This window comes from Marmota monax, unplaced genomic scaffold (genome assembly GCF_021218885.2).
Source record: "Marmota monax isolate L192 unplaced genomic scaffold, Marmota_monax_Labrador192_F-V1.1 WCK01_AAM20220418_F8-fsc00029, whole genome shotgun sequence".
NCBI classification, from domain to species: Eukaryota; Metazoa; Chordata; class Mammalia; order Rodentia; family Sciuridae; genus Marmota; species Marmota monax.
The window spans coordinates 417,480-436,834 of NW_026693024.1; the positions used below are offsets into that span (position 1 = coordinate 417,480).

At 40.3% G+C, this 19,355-nt stretch overlaps 1 protein-coding gene and 1 long non-coding RNA gene across 6 annotated transcripts in view; one reads left to right on the plus strand and one right to left on the minus strand.

Annotated features, from left to right (window-relative positions):
• The window catches only part of Dusp22 (dual specificity phosphatase 22), an 86,697-nt gene that overhangs the window by 16,869 nt on the left and 50,473 nt on the right, over positions 1 to 19,355 (plus strand). For 2 of the 5 annotated variants that reach the window (XM_046453439.2, XM_046453444.2), the window contains exon 1: positions 5,859 to 5,998. The exons of 1 other annotated variant lie outside the window; for it this stretch is intronic. In XM_046453439.2, the coding sequence (XP_046309395.1) occupies positions 5,978 to 5,998 (21 nt within the window). In that variant the 5' untranslated portion in view covers positions 5,859 to 5,977. Of the gene's footprint in view, positions 1 to 5,858; positions 5,999 to 19,355 lie in introns of those variants that run through there. 2 more of the 5 variants (XM_046453443.2, XM_058582336.1) reach the window with 2 other exon arrangements.
• LOC131424501 (uncharacterized) lies at positions 12,513 to 19,251 on the minus strand. The gene is made up of 3 exons (XR_009227613.1): positions 19,032 to 19,251; positions 16,168 to 16,391; positions 12,513 to 12,786 (listed from the first exon to the last, which is right to left on the minus strand). It is a non-coding gene; the product is annotated as an uncharacterized LOC131424501 (long non-coding RNA).

The window sequence follows — 19,355 nt, forward strand, 5'->3', positions numbered from 1 at the left end:
TCCCAATCTCTGTGCCCTGAGATCTGAGTTCCTCAAGCTTGAATATACTTTGTATGCAACCAGAGATATGAAAAATTGTGCTCTGTATGTATAATAAGAATTGTAATGCATTTTACTGTCATATATAAATTTTAAAAATAATTTTAAAAATAAATAAATAAAATAATTTTTTTAAAAGTGAAAGGTAGAAGCCAAGTTTATACGACTGCTTAGAGTTATGGAAATTGATGGCCTTTTAAAGGTTGAGGACACACATCACAGGGGCCAAACTCATGATCAGGCTGTTCTTCATGGCCCAGTAGTCAACTGAATATCTTCTAACTGGGCAATGCTAGCAAAAGAGAAAATGTTTTGTGTTTTTGCTTCTGTGGTTCTAGATTCCACCTTGTTTCTACTTTCCACAATTTACGGGATCTACCTTTCTTTTTATTAATTAATTTTTATTGGTACATTATATTCATATATAATAGTGCAATTTGTTATGCCATATTCATTAATGCACATTATTTGCTTAATTTTCTTTCCCAGTACCTTCCCTTTTGAAGGGAATTTTAGTGAATTAAAGTACCATCATGCTCAGTTACCATATAAAAACAGCTGAATTAATAATATCCTGATATTTGAGTTAGGGAAAATATCTTCCTTCCCCAAACCCACTTGCTCTAATCTATTGATTTCCCTTCTATTGTTATCATTATTTTATTTAGTATATTATAATTATATATATAATCAGGATTCTTTGCAGTACATTTGTACCTGAACATAGCATAAATCTAGCTTTCTTTTACTTTCAAGCCATGCTTTGACTAGATTAGCTCCTCATTTTAATTTCTTGGCTTTTTTCATTCTAATTCATTTTTATTGAATTGGAATAAGTACTATTCATGAAAATCATTGAAGAATGTAAATGGTTTTAAGAGAGAGTCATGGGATATTGTAAATTCAGCTGTTATTTATACAGTAACTGAGCATGATGGTATTTTTAATTCACTAAAAAATGTTTTGAAAGTGAAATAATTGTCCATGTACTAATGACTAAGTTGTAAAATAATGTAAAAATAATCATTATTAAATATTTAAAAGTGGATTACCCAATGTTAAAATCCCTGACATTGAAAGTTCAAAGTGGTATGTCTTCATCATTCATAATTCATCAAGTTTAAAAGTTAAAGTGTTTTAAATGATCTTTAATACACATAGAATGCCCTCTGAACATGTATTTTTATCATTAAATTAATGCTTTTATCATTAAATTAATGCATTGGTTGTGAAATCCTTTGTCATTGCTATTTTTTATTGATGTACTATAATTATACATAACGGGGGATTTGACTCTTGACTTTCTGAGTTTAGCTTATTTAATATATCCCATGTCTTTATTCTTTCTTTCTACACAATATCATAGAGAAAATCATGGCTTGTGTAATGGCCAATCATTGTAGTTTCTTGTTCATAATTTGTTCTTATTTCACAAGGTGGCCTTACAAATCTGCAGAGAATGAATGTGATCTATTAGGATAGATTTAACTGTAATTTTTAAAATTTATATATGACAGCGGAATGCATTACGGTTCTTATTACACATATAGAGCACAATTTTTCATATCTCTGGTTGTATACAAAGTATATTCACATTAATTCGTGTCTTCATACCTGTACTTTGGATAATAATGGTCATCAAATTCCACCATCATTAATAACCCCATGCCTCCTCTCTTTCCCTCTCACCCCTCTGCCCTATCTAGAGTTTGTCTATTCCTCTCATGTTTCCTCTTCTTATCCCACTATGAATCAGCCTTCTTATATCAAAGAAAACATTCCACATTTGCTTTTTTTTTTTTTGAGATGGGCTAACTTCACTTAGCATTATCTTCTCTAACTCCATCCATTTACCTGCAAATGCCATGATTTTATTTTCTTTTATTGCTAAGTAATATTCCATTGTGTATATATGCCACATTTTTTTGTCCATTCATCTATTGAAGGGCATCTAGGTTGGTTCCACAGTTTAGCTATTGTGAATCGTGCTGCTATAAACATCCATGTGGCTGTATCCCTGTAGCACGCTGTTTTTAAGTCCTTTGGGTATACACTGAGGAGAGGGATAGCTGGGTCAAATGGTGTTCCATTCCCAGTTTTCCAAGAAATTTCCATACTGCTTTCCATATTGGCTGCACCAATTTGCAGTCCCATCAGCAGTGTATGAGTGTGCCTTTTTCCCCACATCCTCGACAAAACTTATTGTTGTTTGTCTTCATAATAGCTGCCATTCTGACTGAAGTGAGATGAAATCTTAGAGTGTTTTTGATTTGCATTTCTCTAATTGCTACTGATGATGAACATTTTTCCTATATTTGTTGATTGATTGTATATCATCTTCTGAGAAGTGTCTGTTCAGGTCCTTGGCCCATTTATTGATTTTTTTTTTTTTGTGCTTAGCTTTTTGAGTTCTTTATATACCCTAGTGATTAGTGCTCTAATGGGTGAGGAATAAAGATTTGCTCCCAAGATGTAGGCTCTCTATTCACCTCACAGATTGTTTCTTTTGCTGAGAAAAATCTTTTTGAGATGGGGCAAATATATTTCCTTCATAATACATCCCATCCCTGTAGCCTATAATACAGATGATAGTTGTGGGGAGTATTTTTCCCTCTAGATTGTCATAACCAATGGAGTGCTACTGGAAGGAAGTGAGTAGAAGCCAGAGATGCTTCTAGACATTCTATGATGCACAGGACAGTCCCCCAAATCAAAAGTCATCCAACCCCAAATGTCAGTAGTCCTGAAGTAATGAAACCCTGGATTATAGTATATTTAAGAGACTAAGGAAGATTGCATAACTACTTCTCACTTCAACAGCGGTTTATCTCAATTCTCTGAAATCATCACTAACACCTCTAATGATTTGGCTGACTCTAATGGTTCAACTTCTGCTTGTGGGCTTTTACTCATCTCTACCTTAAAGTTCAATGATTGCTCACTAAATATGCTACTCATCAATTATCCTTAACCATGTGCAAGTATGGACCCAGCTGGTTCCCATGACTTGCGGGCATTGTTTATTGTATACACATGAAAGCTTCACTTTTGTTTGGGAGTTATTGGCAATATGTGTGATGGTGGCAGTGATGAGAAACTGGAAATGACAGGAAAGAAAAGGAAAATAAAATCTGTAAATGGAGTAGAAGTAGCACTTGGAATTTTTTATGAGAACACAAATGAATTAACAGATTCTACTTTGGATATGAAACATGCTAGTGTTGTTTACCAGTTTCCTTCCTTTTCTTCTTTCTATAATCGGTAGCTAGAGAGAGAAAATTCTTAGAATAGCAAGAGATGAAAAATTTATGTTTATATTGTGTTGTGATGAGAAGTGGTGTTGGGCTCTAGGGTTAGGACGGAAGGGAGCAAAGAGAGAGTCTTGAGAAGAATACCTCAAAATTAAAGAATAAGATTAAATTTAAAAATAAAATGTTTAAAAATATGACTCTTTCAACTTCTGGTATTAATTGTCTTCTCTTTTCCCACTTAAATAAAAAGAAAAATTAGGAAATTTGAGATGAGCTCTGGGTATGTGGACCTTCTAGAGCCATACTGAATGCAGCCATACTGAGGGCTGATTTTGACTGCTGGGAGATAGGTTCTGAGGAATTGTCAAGCAGATGATCTGAGCTGGAGAAATAAGTTTATCAGGTAAATATGAATAAGAAAAGAAATGTTGCAAATGAATGACAGAAGAAAACTTGGGTATGGATTTGTCATTTATGGGCAAGTGCCACCTCATGAACCGGGGGTACTCTGAAAATTCATCTTTCTACTGGAAACAACAGCCCAAGGACAGCGGAGGGAAATAAAAGCAGTTGGCTGATTGCTGTAGAGAACCTTCAAAAATTCACAGTTCAATGCTCTCATTTTAAAAAATTTGAAAAAGCTGGCTCAGAAAATTGATCATTTTGCCCAAGATTATTCTGAGAGTTAGGAATGGAGGTGAGCCTTGGGATTTCCTGGGTAGTTCCTAACTATGCTGTGCTCTCCCTAAGCAAAAGGTCGGTAAAAATAAAGACACAAAATGATGGTGTGGTACAGAGCGGATAGAGGCAGGCTGTTCAGCTGAGTGGGAGGCAGGAGGGAAAACAGGAAGTGAAGGTGATAGGAAAGGAACAATCCTAGAGTAAGGGGCAGAAAGGGCACAGCCTGGTCTGGGTCCCATGTGGCCTATTAGAAACAATGCAAGTGCACATTGAGTGGGGTTTCCTACACATGGTGTTCTGTACCTTTTGTTGTCCAGAGATGTGGTGTACAAGCAAAGAAAAAGCAGATGGAGTCTGTATGCTTTTCTTAAAAATGTTGCCAATCTTCACAATATCACTTTTGTTTTTTCAGCCCACAAGAGTTCATTAATTTATTTGACAAATATTTACTACTCCCTATTTTGTGCGAGGTGACTGATAAAAAAGTAAGAAAACAAATATGATCATTTCTAATCATGTTAAATGCTATAAAGAAAATATCATAGAGTACTGTGATCACAACTGGAGGCTCACCTTTAAACTGAGAGGTCAGGAAAAGCCTCTTTGATGAGATGACATTTGGGCTAAGACCTCAAAGACAAGAGGCTGCTACACAAAGAGCAGGAGACCAAGATGTCTGGGTAGAGAGTACAGCACAACACAAATCCCTGGACAGGATCAAAGCTGACAGGTCTAAGGAACACACAGGAGGCCAGAGCGTGCAGCTCCATGAACAAGGAGGGGCCAATTAAATGAGTCAGCAGTGAACTAGTTAGTTTGATAGTAGTGTTCACTCATCAAATAATTTTTTAAGTACCTGCTATATGTAGTCATAGCAAGGATAAAAAATGAAACCAAGAAACCCCTAGCTTGAGTATTCTATGCCCAGAAAGGAACTTAATTAATAATTTAGTAAGATAAAATACCCCCAAACAATTCTTCCACAGGTTAGAAAGTAATCCATTCCAGACAAAACCCCAATGCTATGTTGTTCAGCAATGATGGGGCTTCTAGGAAGCAACCATATATATCAACATACCTAGGCGCCTATTAGAGCCAAGTTACACTGATGAAGAGACACATCTAAAGCCTAGAGGTATGAGGTCCCTGGTCATTTGCTCCCCCAAATAGGGAGGTCATGCCTCCCCAGAGGTGAGTCACCTAGCCCACCTCTCCCCAGCGGGCTAGCCTTCTCGGTGTAGTGGGTGGGGCAGGGCCACAGGAATGCCCCAGCCTAAATCTGTCACACACTCAGAAACCCCAGATAGGGGAGCCCCGAAGACTAGGGCTCTGATTAGCACCTGATTCACCAGGCAGGCAAGGCAAGGCAGCGACTGCTGGTAACAGCCCCCTCAAAGTTGTCCCAGGGGAAAAGGCCAGGGGGGACTTGGGGACCCCGGACCACAGAGTGACCTTCCTGACATACGGCGTACAGCGCCTGCGCATACCCCCAGGCCAGCTTGGCTACCGCCTCCCGGAGCTTGGACTCAGATTGCGCGTGCGCGCTGGTCTCCGCGCTGCAGCCACGGAGCAGTCTCCCCTGCTCCTCCCGGTCCGCCGCTGAGCAGCCGCGGTCGGCGGGGGCGGCCGCCGGGAATCCAACTACAAGTCCCAGGGTGCGCGCGGCGGGGCGCGCGTTCCGCCAGCCGACTGCGCACGGGGGCGGGGACGGGCAAAGCGAGACCATTTCCCGGCAAAGCCGCGGGCGCTTCTGCCCTGCTCGCGCTGGGAAGTTCCGGGGCGGCTGAGCGGAAAGCCCTTCCATCCAGGCTCGATCCCTAGCGCGCGTCGGGTGTCCCGGGCGGTCCCGGACGACAGTCATTGTTATTGTTGTTTATACTGCGAGCACTAACTCCCTCCCGAGCGCCTCTGCCCCCGCCCTACCTGCTCCTCCCTCCTGTTGTAATATGCCATTAGTGAGCCTGCGACCACATTGCCAAGGGTGCTAGAGTTCGCAGTCAGCCACCATGGGGAATGGGATGAACAAGGTAACGTGTCTTTACGTCGTTTGTGCTGTTTTTGCCTCGACTTTTCAGCCTCCCTTCCCGCGGGCGTTTGGGTCGCCGGGGTCCCCGCCAAGGTGAAGGGCGCTGGCCACCTGCCTCACGGGACCCGCGACGTTAACACCAGACGCACCTTTCCTGTGGCGGGCAGAGGGAGGGCGTGGTGGGGGACGCGATCGCCGTCGGTGTTTCTGGGGTGTTCCCCCACCCCACCCGCGGCCGGCTTCCGGGTAAGCAGCCCCCCACCGCCTGCTGCGCCAGCCGAAGCGTTTTGTGGCTGAAACACGCTGTGCCCTTTAAAAGCGTTGACACTTGTTCTGCTGAGATCTCAGCTGAGCTCCGACTGGATGTGGTTTCTTCTTCTCCCCTCCCCTCCGCTCCCAAATTGGGTTCTTGAAGCTTCACCACCCACATCATTCGTAAACTGGTGTACATGGGTGTCCTCTGTTCTGTAATTTCCTCTTTTCTCCCCCCCCCCATTTTTTTTTCTTATGTACAGATAAGGTTTTTTTTTTTTTCCTTTCTCTTTTTTTCTTTTCCTGGTCTACAGAGAAGTTGATAAAGGCCTAAAAAATGAGCTGGTTTTAAATAACGGCTGACAAAACATTCATAGTTGATCTGTCCCTAGGTGATGTGGCTTCTGCTACAAGGGCAACCTGTTGGCTGTCTGCTTGTGCTTACCGATGCTTCTAGAAAATCAGTGTTGCTTTCTCTTTCCAAGTCCTCACCATTTCCTCACAACCCCATTCCCAGGTGACTCTTTTCTTTCCTGTCATCCGAAGGTGCCAGATTCCAGCTCTTGCTTAAAGAGTTACCTGGGTATATTCATGTCGGTCTCAAGGTTAAAGGTTTTGTGATTTGGTACTTGATGGCTTAAAGGAAAGTCTGACAAGACTTTAAGAAGCCCTCAACAGGACAAGGACGTCTTTCCAGGTCTTTGATATGGTCTTGGTAAAATTAGTGTCTAACGTTCTGTTTTTCTTCCTCCGTTGTGTTCCACTTACTCACATCTTCAAATATTCAGCTTCCATATTTGGTGGGTACAACAAGGTGGCTTGCTTGCTTTCTGTCTTTTCTCTCTTTTATTTATCTCAGCATTGAGGTCAATAGTGGTTTGGTTCTTTCATTGGTAATGTGGAAGTGGGGACTCAAGACAGGGAAGGAAAAGTGTAGCCCATGGAGTCCTGTGTACCTACCAGACCCTTTTCACCTGTCCTCATCAAGTCTATTGTGTCTTGGAGATCCAGTTCATGAAAGAACTGTGTTTTGTGCCTGCATATCACTCACTGAGATATTTTGGCGACTAGATTTTTTATTCACACTTCTTTGTTTGGCAAGTGATCAAGTTTGGAAACAGACACTCTTTCTCTCTTGGATAAATACTTGCATTGTGTTTCCATTAGCACCGGAATCTATCAACACCATGAGCTTTCTGCTTTTAAAATTAAAACAGTAAAGATATTCATCACATGTTTGAGGTATCCATTTACCTTCCCATTGATTGTGGGGCTACCTCGGCTTTCCATAAGTTTGTTTCTAGAGTTTTTCCCACTAAGGTTGTTCCCTATCAACATCTTTCTGTATTTAATTTGTAGTATTTTATCTTATAATTCAAAGACTTATTTAGAAATACAGTGATTGCCCAAGGGATCAAAATTAATTCCATACCTTTCAGCAATATTCATTTTTTTTTTTTACCTTTCAAAGGGAGTAATTTCTTCTCTATTATAATTATTTTGTATTATAAACAAAACACCATTTCCAATATAGAATGAAGAAACATATGTAGAGAGAGGTTTAGAGACTTTATTAATTAACACATATTGATTGTGTACTTAATAGGCAACAGGTATTGTGCTAGTTGGGAAAGGAGTCCCCGTGCAAGTGACAGAGACAAAGGTCCTTCCTAGAATCTTTAACATAGACCAGTACTTGTCCAATAGAAATATAACATGAGCTATTTGATTTAAAATTTTCTAATAGTCACATTAAAAAAAAGAAACATGAAATTAATTTTACTAATATATTTTATGTAATTGAATATATTAAAATAGTGTCATTTTAACATGTGACCAATATATAAAATTATACATGGAATATTTTACATTTTTTTCCTACAAAGTCTTTTAACATCTGCTATGTATATTGTACTGAAATATCTCATTGGAGACTAGCCACATTTTAAGTTCTCAGTGGCTACTCTTTTGTACAACACAGGTTGCTAGGTGTATGTATGTGTGTGTCATAGAAAGAGAAAGAACACATAAAAGGTAAGGGAACTGTCAGTTCCAAGATAGATAATTTCAGGAGAGTGGGGAAAGTAGATCTTTTTTATAGAAACCTAAATGGGGCTTTCAGTCCAAGAAAGGATCTCCCAGGTAAACATACTTAACTTGATATCAGAAAGAATTATCCAATATTACAAGGTTAGTCAGTGGCAAAGTAAATTGTTGGAAGGCGACAATTAAGACTTAACTAGAACTTTTCCACCTATCACTTTGTAACTTGTAATGAGACTTCCTGTTTTCCCCAACTGTAAAAAACAAAAGAATGATTGATTTTTAGAATCAATGGAAGGTGCTAACCATAGAAATGCTTTTTAAAGAACGTTTGTAAATAAAAGAACTAAAAGCATAACTTGGAGTTTGTGGGTATGCTGGGACAAAATTTCTTTCTTATCTCACACAAATTGCTCTTCCTTGGCTAAAAACGGTTTATTAATTAAACAACGCAGATTTGACTGGCTGCCCTGCAGATAGCAGTTCTTATTGTATGTTTCATGACCCCGTGGTGGATTTCCATCAGTGTGTCCCAGCTTCCTGTGGACTATTCAGAGGATGTGAGGGGAATGGGCTTCTATATTCTGGCCAATTAAAGATAACAAGGAAATAAAGATAGGCGACATAGCAGTTTGGTATATTATGTTTTGAATCTCATGTCCTGTGCCTGTACTGTATAAAATCTAAGCCTCACAGGAACCTATGAGGTCAGGTCATCTTATCCTGTTTGTACAGATTGGGAAATAGAGACTAAGAATAGAATGACTAAGGTAGAATGACTAAGACCTAATGCAAAATAGTGGTAGAACCGGGTTTGGTCCCCAGTTTCCACTGATTTTCAAAGACAGTACAAGTCTTTCCTTTTCCTTTGAGCTACAGCAGCAGTTCATCCCAAGCAATTTCTAAAGTCCCTTAAAAAAAAAAAAAAAAACTGAAAACATCCCCATAGTTTCAAATTAATTACAAAACAAGTCTCCTCCTCTCTTCCTTCATGTCTGATTTTGATAAAAGGGTGTGAAAGTCTCTGGTAAGACTAGCGTTAAATTACATAGGCTATGGCCTGCAAATGTCATGTTCCTATAGAGACTTTGAAAACTCTTAGTTGACTCAAAGTTATCTCAAAGAGTCTGAACCCCCCATATCTTTTGGAGGAGGTCCCACACACTAAACTATCCTCACTGTCATTTCATTAGTCTTTAAGTACTACAATACACAATTAAAAACAAAGCAAAGCTAAAAACTGGCCTCTGTAGATGAGCATTACATCAGAGAAGCCTGATGCTTCTTATGTGCATACCTTTGTCTCAATCAGCCTTAATAATGAATAAAAGTGGGTGGAAGCCTTTTCCTAGGGCAGAATGTGAGAATCCTGTGGCTCTATAGCTTGTCCTCCACTGACTGCCAGGGTTAGTTCAGCTCATCACACATTGAGCTGCCTGGTCTGGTGGCTTCTTCCTTCCCCCCTGTGTTGTGTTCTCTGAAAATTTCCTACCTGGTGGGAATGGAAGTTGTCCTGGTGTTTTGGTTTTTTTTTTTTTATTGGCTCTTTTTAGTTACACGTTGACAATAGGATTAATTTTGACATAAAAGCATGGGGACTGGGGTTGTTGCTCATTGGTAGAGCACTTGCCTAGCATGTGTGAGACACTGAGTTTGTTTCTCAGCACCGCATACAAATAAATAAAATAAAGGTCCATCGACAAACTAACAAATAAAATAAAGGTATGGGATATACTTTGTTCTAATTCACTCCCCTGTGCTTTACCTCCCTTCTTCCCACCGCCTGTTCCTTTTCTCTATTCTACTGATCTTTCTGCTGTTAAACTCTTTTTTTAAATTAGTATCTTGTGGACATACATGATGGTGAGATTCACTGTGGTGTATTCGTACATGTACATAGGAAAGTTACGTCAGATTCATTTCACTGTCTTTCCCTATCCCATCCCTCATTCCTCCTCCCTTTCCTCCATCCCCTTTGTCTATCCACTGATCTTTCTTCTGTTCTTTTTTTCCCCTTTTGTCCTGGTATTTCATGGAAAGCTTGCTTTTGGTGATGGGAGGCCAGTTTGCAATTAGTGCATAAGTTTTCCTTGAAAGCTCACTTAGAAGGGCAGAGCTATCAGAAAGTCTGATCTGAGATATCTCTGCCACTCTGCTGATTCATGTGATCTTGAACAAGTCACTTAACATTTCTGAGCTTCATTTTCTTTTCCCTCCTGAATTCATAGATGTTTACACCTGAAAGACCTTTGTGGTTAGCTTAATCCAGACTCCTTATTTGCTCTAAAAGGAATGTAATGTTACCTTTCCTAATTTCTATGTAGGTTCTTGAGAGAAGCAAATGAAAATTTATTAGATGGCATTTTTACAAATTGTAAAGTGAAAAATATGCCCTATTATTTCTTGGATTTTTCCTATCAATGGTCACGGTGGTGGCATCAGGCCTTGGATATGATGAACACCTGTTTTAGAATGGCTCTTTCCACTTTAGAAAGGGAGTATAGTTAAGAAAGGATCATAATTCAAAGGGAATGGCATAGAGAAGGATTCCTCAACAACTGCACTGTTGACATTTTGGGCTGCATAATTATTTGTTGTGGGGAATATCCTGTACATTATAGGAAGCCTAGCAGCATCCCAGACTATGTCCTGATAGATGACAGTCACATCCTCCCCCCACAACAAAAAAATGTCTCCAGACATTGACAGATATCCCTTGGGTACAAACTTGTCCAAAGTCGAGAACCAGTACTCTAGTGTTCTCTGTCTCAGAATCTCCAGAGGTCTGTGTGATCTAGAACTGGATGATCATTAATAGGTAGACTAGAGCTTTAAAGTTTGAGGAGCATTGTTTTTGTAGGGAGGTGGGGCGGCGGATAGAATGTCTAGTGTCTCTGTGTAACTTAGTGCTGCTGTTTCCATCTGGAAGCAAGTGACTTGGCTGCCTTCATAATTCATTCATCTGTCCATTCATCTATTCATCAAATTGTGAATACCTGCTATTGTCAAGGTACATGCAAGATCCTGTAGTGGAAAATAAATATGAAAGACGTTAAGACTCTATTGCTCGAGTTCTAGGCAGCTTACAGAGGAGCCCCTTTATAGGAGCTGAACACACAGCCACAGCTCAGAACTGATGGACCAAAGACTCCACAATGGTGATCTCTGTCCTCTCTCCTCTACACCACCCGCTGAATGCTTTCTCTTTTCCCCTTTTAATGTTATATTTTTATTTCACAATGACAGAACTGATATTTGAAGCAATGCTGTAAGGGCACACAAGGGTATTCTCGGATTCTTTCCCTTATAAAAGCATACTGGTTAGACCCATGCCAAATGGCATTAAGAAAGTCTCTGTGACATTTTAACCCTTCAGGGAATCCACCAAAGTTTTCCCCCATCATCCTTGGCTTTGAAACCCAGAAAGTCCTTTCTGACCTAGGAAGAATTAAGATTCCACTCCCAACCTGCTCTCATATCCTTTTGCTGGCTGTTTGACCAGGAATTTATCTCTTACATCTGTTTGGGTGGTGTTCTTAAATTCCATAGCATCCTGGAAAACTAAGAGAAATGTTTAAAAATAAACTCAAAATATTTCCTGCCTTAGAAGCAGTATTCTTTTGGACGTAAGTATTTTTTTGTGGCTCAGGATTTGGATTTTTGTGTTTCTGTATGACCCATGTTCATGCAGTGTAATGTGTGGGTGAGAAGGTTCTTGATCAAGATTAGCCTTCCACCACCACTGGGAGTCTTCACTGTGATCTCACAGTGTTTCCACAGGAGGATCTTTCTTTCATTACCTGTGCCCAAATAGCCTTGCAACCGAAAACAGGAATCTTTTTGAACCAGTAGAATGCAAGACAGCCTGTTCCTCTCTGGTGTGTTAATTCACTTCTTAGTGTGACATATGCTAGGGCAAGTTTTGGGAGACCCATCAGAGAATAAGACATGTACCCTGCAATGGTTTAAATATGATTTGTCCTTACCAAAAGTCATGTTAAGTCATGGTCCCCACTATAATGTTGCTGAGAGGTGGTGACCTTTTGGAGGCATTTGGAAGAATAATGATTTCACTCTTGCTCTGTTTTTTCTCACTTCCAGCTTGCATTCAGATTCTCTGTGCATTGATGGGTTAGTATTATTGTCCCAAATGAGCATTCCATTCCTTCCCAGTCACCTCTATAAGCCATCCTTCTGATCAAAAATTCTTTCATTTATTTCATTTTCTTACTCTCTATACTCAGATTACCAGCAATAATAACATCAGGAAAGGGAAGGCTCAGATTTTTTTGAGTTTCAAGCTTAAATTATGAAACCGACTGATGTAGAAGTTTAACTGTTGACGGACTTTTTATTTAGTTTGCTGGCAGCCAGCCTTCCCTGATCTTGTTTTGTAATTCTGTATGGAGGAGAACCAAAATCTGGCTGCATACAGAGGGATGAACAATTCACTTTCTCTTTTTAGCCCTTGAAATTCTAGGTCGCTCTTGTGATCTGAAAAAAAAAAAAAAAGAATTAAAAGTTGACTGACTCAACTCTGTTCTCTCTTTGTATTACTTGAAATTATTTTAAATGCATGTAAAACACCAATTTTAGATTATTTTTAGTTAGTTGCTTCTTCTTTCCAGACTTTCTGTCTGCTGATACTCTGCTTCAGCACTCCTTTGGGTCCCTGCTTATTCCCATACCATCCCCAGTGCTACTGATGTTGCTGGTCACTGTTTCCTACCTAGAAACCCAACCAAGGCAGAGACAGACAACATTTGTTCTCTCTGACTAAGCTCACATCAGGCTTTATCAGTCATCATGTTTTATGTTCCTTCTTTTCCTCGCTTCATCTCATCCTACCCTCTTGATATTTTTTTTTGTTGTTCATTAAAGAAGCATTTATTTGAGTACCTATCCAGCAGAGAACCAATCACATTTTTAAAAAAATACAGTCAACCCTCATTTCCTGTGGGTTCTATATCCACATATTGAACTAACCACAGATTGAAAAAATTTGAAAAACAAATTCCAGAAAGTTCCAAAAAAGCAAAACTTGAATTTACAGTATGATGAGTACACACTGAATTCTTACAGGTGAAACAATGCTTAAGCATGGGGTGCTGTAGCCTGTTGCTGTGTTACACACTTTCATTTGAGCTTTGTACTCCTCATCTCTCATTCTTGTACTATGTGGTTAGGCCTGTGAAGGTTTCTTTTATACTATACATGTGCAGAGTTTTTTTGTTTTTTTTTTTTTCTTTCTTTCTTAGCACTATTTCCTAAACAATACAGCATAACAACTACTTACATAGCATTTACATTGTGTTAGGTATTTTAAGTAATCTATAGAGATGATATAAAGTATATAGAAGAATATGCAAAGGTTATATGCAAATACTATGCCATTTCATATAAGGGACCCAGTTTTGTCATTCTTGGGATATCCTGGAACCAGTCCTTCAGTGATAACTGAATGAGTACTCTGTTTACATGTATGATGCCTGCAGCCGATCGTAGGCTAGATGATCATGGGCCATAGCCAGCTCACAGATGTGGATTTATTTTTGTTCAACACACTAAGTTATTTTTAAAATTTTTTTATTTTTCATAAATTGGGCTGTTTCCCATAAAACTGGATACCAGTAATTGGAGTCCCCAACCTGTGTCTCTCTGTGGCCACATTAGCTATTGTACCATGGTCACCTCTTCAGATATGGGTGAGATTGGAGAAGGCACTAGAGTTGGGCCTGAGGCTAAAGACATATTTGTGCTTAATCCTGAAAGGTCTCAGTGCTGCCAAAGTGTAGAATTTATATGTCATACTGAAAGCTACCCAAGGCCATAAGAGGATTTAAGCTGAAGTCACACAACCAGCTTTGTACCAAGGAGATTATTTGAGAAATCCTCTGGAAGGACAGGTCCAGTAGTAAGCAGATCACTAGGGAGGTTGTTAGAGTAATTCAGAGGGGCATTGTTGAGAAGTTGAGCAAAGGTGCTCCATTAAAAGAGCAACAAATAATTTGTTGAGGAAAAGAAGTAAGTGCTAGCAATGATGAACATTTTTTCATATATTTGTTGATTGATTGTATATCATCTTCTGAGAAGTGTCTGTTCAGGTCCTTGGCTCATTTATTGATTAGGTTATTTGTGGGTTTTTTGTTGTTGTTGTTGTTTGGTTTTTTTTGTTTTTTTGGTGCTTAGCTTTTTAAGTTCTTTATATATCCTAGAGATTAGTGCTCTATCTGATGTGTAAAGGGTAAAGATTTGCTTCCAAGATGTAGGCTCTGTATGCACCTCACAGACTGTTTATTTTGCTTAGAAGAAACTTTTTAGTTTAAGTCCATCCCATTTATTGATTCTTGATTTTAATTCTTGCGCCACAGGAGTCTTATTAAGGAAGTTGGGGCCTAATCCCACATGATGGAGATGAGGGCCTACTTTTTCTTCTATTAGACGCAGGGTCTCTGGTTGTATTCCTAGGTCCTTGATCCTCTTTGAGTTGAGTTGTGTGCATGGTGAGAGATAGGGGTTTAATTTCATTTTGTTGCATATGGTATACAGTTTTCCCATCACCATTTGTTGAAGAGGCTATCTTTTCTCCAATGCATGTTTTTGGCGCCTTTGTCTAATATAAGATAATTGTAATTTTGTGGGTTAGTCTCTGTATCCTCTATTCTGTACCATTGGTCTATAGTAAATGTTCATCATCGCTAGCAATTAGAGAAATGCAAATCAAAACTACTCTAAGATTTTATCTCACTCCAGTCAGAACAGCAGCTATTATGAAGACTAATTAAACAATAAGTGTTGGCGAGGATGTAGGAGGAAAGGTACACTCATACACGGCTGGTGGGACTGCAAATTGGTGCAGCCAATATGGAAAGCAGTATGGAGATTCCTTGGGAATCTGGAAATGAACCACCATTTGACCCAGCTATCCCTCTCCTCGGTCTATATCCAAAGGACTTAAAAACAGCATAACACAGGGACATAGCCACATCAATGTTTATATCAGCACAATTCACAATATCTAAACTGTGGAACCAACCTAGATGCCATTCAATAAATGAATGGATTCAAAAAATGTGACACATATACACAATGGAATATTACTCAGCAATAAAAGTGAATAAAATCATGGCATTTGCAGTAAATGGATGGAGTTAGAGAAGATGATGCTAAGTGAAGTTAGCCCATCTCAAAAAACCAAATGCCAAATGTTTTCTTTGATATAAGGAGGCTGATTCATAGTGGGGTAGGGAAGGGGAACGTGGGAGGAATAGATGAACTGTAGATAGGGCAGAGGGGTGGGAGGGGAAGGGAGGGGGCTGGGGTTAGCAAGGATGGTGGAATGTGATAGACATCATTATCCAAAGTACATGTATGAAGACACAAGTTGGTATAAATATACTTTGTATACAACCAGAGATAGGAGAAATAAAAAAAAAAAAGAAGAAGAAGTAAATGCTAAACAAGACTTGAGTGAAGTCCGGAGGAGGGTGGAATCTCCTATCCTTGTGATATTCAGCATCCTCGAGTGCCATTTGAGTTATTCCTTGCAGGGCAGTTGTACATTTGTTAGCCAAGGTAGGACGGGAATGACTGTGCTGTGCCTGTGATTTGCCTCAAGGTTTTGGCTTGCCTTTCTGCATTTGTGCCATTTTTCTGGATTAAAAGTCCACATCAAGGACCTGGTTATATGCAACAGGTTCCAGATGCAGCTGCCTTAGGTAGAACAGGGCAGATGGCCAAGAAGTCAGGAAAAGCAGACATAGGGGCTGCCCTTCCTCGAAAGATCCTGTAAGTGGTTAGATGAGAGCATTTTGGGGGCTGCCCAAAATGCCCATGCTGTAGCCACAAGGTGCTGAGTGTGCCAACAGCACATACCTTTTGCTGCCAAAGAAGATGCTCAAGTTGTCCCCAGATTTATGGTTTGCAACAGGCCTTTTATGGTTCGCACTCGGGTCTTGTGTCCATGCCAGAGCTGCAAAGTCTCATATGAGCAGGTGTCTGGTACTTGCAGCCTCTGTAGTAAGAGGCTTTGCTTCCCACCAAGCTTGCTGTGGGAATGTGGGGAGGAGGGTTCACCAAACAGGAAAGGGCTTCAGAGCCTGAGAAACCAATAAAAGAAAGTAAATGTACTTTATAGGCTTTGTGATTTTTTGAGCATACTCAAGGGATGAGGGACCCTAAACACAAAGGACCTCTTCTCTGTTTAGGGAAAATACTGAGAGAAAAAAAAAAAGATGATAGAGCAAGATAGGACAAGGGTTTTGGGAAAATGAGGATTACCTGGCTTGGTTGTAGATTGCAAAGAAGGGGAGTTTCAGAGGTGGTTTGGAACCACCCTGTGTTTTATGGCTCAGATCTTAAATGCCTACATGCTAGGCATGGTTGCCATGTGTGGAGCTGTTGGGGCGGGGTGGAACCTTTAGAAGGATGGCTCTAGTGGAGGGAAGTCAGGTGTGTCTTGGAAGGGAATCTTGGGATCGTAACCCATTTCCCTCCATGCTGCCATGATATAAACAGTCCTCCTCTACCAGTTGCTTCCCACCATGAGACTGTGCCATCACAGGCTCAAAGCAATGGAGCCAAGTGACCATGGACTGAAACCTCTGAAACCATGAGCCAAAATAAATCTTCCCTCCTTTTAGGTGGTTTATCCCAGGTGTTTTGAAGTGACTATAACATACTATGAAAACCATGTTGAATTTTTATTTGAAATGTTTGCCCATTGTTTTCTTAGCAGAGGGGTTGTTACTGAACATTTTCACCTGGAAAAAAACCCAGTAAGAATTTGACTTTCAAAAATTAATTCTGTGTGACAGAGAATGAGTTCAGTGGCCACTGCTGTAGCCCATGTATAAATAGAGTTCTGGATTTGGGCTCAGAAGAGAGGGAAGTGAGTATCTTCTTCACCTACTGGAAGCAAATGGAGAAGCAAGACAGAGGGTCCATGATGGTTGGGGAGGCTTTCCATTCAAGATGACTGGAAGAAGGTGGTACAATCAAGGGACAGGAGAAATTGATAATGGTAATGGGAAAATAATAAGCTGTTTGGGAGAGTCCAGCAGAAGTTGAAGATGAGGACTAGAGCTGAGTTCCCATAGTTGGATTTAGGAGTTATAAAGTGTTGGCTCTAGAACATTAGAGTGCAGAGACAATCTAATCTCATTGCTTCTTTATTTTTAAAAATAATATAAAATATATTAGTTATGTTTAGTAGAGAAGGTAGTGGGAGTAAAAAAAAAAAAAAGGAAAGCAAAAGTGTGCCATTATCTTTTCCCCAGAAATCCCTCTTGCCTACCTAAAAAACAAAGGGTGAACTGAAGTAAGGCATGCACATGATTAGAGCATCTAAACCTTATGGGAAATTTTAAACAAAAATGCAAAAATTGCCTTCCCAGACTTCTGACCCCCAGGATCCCCTGCATAGAGGTGAGCATGTTAGTAAAAGCATGTACTATACACATGATTTTACCTTTCATTTTTTTGCATGACATTTCCAAGATATATTAAGTAAAAACACTTAAGATCTTCTAACAGTTCCATGCATTTTAAACATCTTAGTGGTGTTTCATTTCATAGCACTTAAGCTACAACCCTGAAAATGTCCAATCACCACAGTGTCAACAGCACAGGACCAGCCCTCCCTGCTATCCAGCCATTTCCTCCCATAGAGAATAGACTTCCTCCTTCAGGCTATTCCACTGCTCCCCTACCAGACCCTCCTTCTCTCCTGGCCTGTTTCTCTTGGAAAGCAGATCCCCTGAATGTTATGCCTCCTGAAAGTCTTCTGTGACCCCCAAATGATCAGGTCACCTCTACCTTTCCAGTGTGATAAGCTCCTTGAGGACAGGACTGTGTATCTTTTAGTCAGACTTGTATCCCAGTGTCATAACAGGAACTAATAAAACACTTGACCCTCTGGCTATTGTGATAGCATTTTGTGACATCGGGCCTGCAAACATGCTTATAACTGTCAATTGCATGAAGATGGAGCCATTTGCAATCACATCTAGAAAGAAAAATTATTCTGACCCTTATTAAAAATGGCAGGGAGGACTTTATTCAGGACTATTGCAACAAGAGGAGAGACTGAACTCAACTCCCAATAATATAGGACAAGTGGGAATTTAAATCTGAGGAGCAGGGCAAGGAAGTGGATGGAAAATTTCTAAAAGAAACCTGATTAGATATTAAGAACGGAGGAAAAGGAGCTTGGTGAAGGTCATGGGTCAGGGGATTCTCCTTAGACTGGCTTATTTTCAGAATTTTTTGCCCCCCCCCCCCCGGACTCCATGGGCCAAGGACAAGGTCTAGTGGAGAAAAGGGCTCAAAGGAGCCTGACTAAAGTTTGGTCAGAGGGAGTTCTTCTCACCATTAGCCAAAAGAGCCATGTGATGGCCTTTAATATCTAATATCACATCCTAATAAAGATAGGAGAGGCCCCGGGGAATCAGAGTTCACACATGGAAGAGCTCTCAGCCTCCAAGAGCTGCCAGAGAACATCAGCTTGGTCAGTCTCCAAGATGAACTTGCATTGTTCTTATGTTTTAAAGCAGGCATGATGAAAAACCTACCCCACCCTTCCTCCCAGGAGAATCCTAAAGACTGTGTTTCAAGAAAAACCTGTCAAATGTTGAGCTCCTTAGCAATGGAACTGGTGTCTTCTATTGTTTCATAGTTCTTAGCTACAGAGCTAACCTGGCCTGCCTCCTGCTGTGACCTCCATCAGGCACATGACTGACCTTGAGGATCCATGGGACACTCTTCAGGCTAATTTTGTGTCCCTGGGTATTGAGTCATCCAGAGCAATCCTTCTGCCGCCTGCCCAGGTCTCTTCTGGGTTCTGCCTTTTGTCCCACAGTAATCACAGTGTCTCTTTTCATTCCCCAAAGTGTTTCAGTTTGGCTGGTTGGCCCTCTGACCCCTCAGTCTACACAGAAGCTAACCCTGTGGATCTGCCAGGTACCACAGGAGACCCCCTGCAGTGATTTGATCCATGTCATGGGTTTGTAGCAAGGCAGCCAATAGTCAGGAAGATGCCTGATGAAGTCAGCGCATGTGAGGAA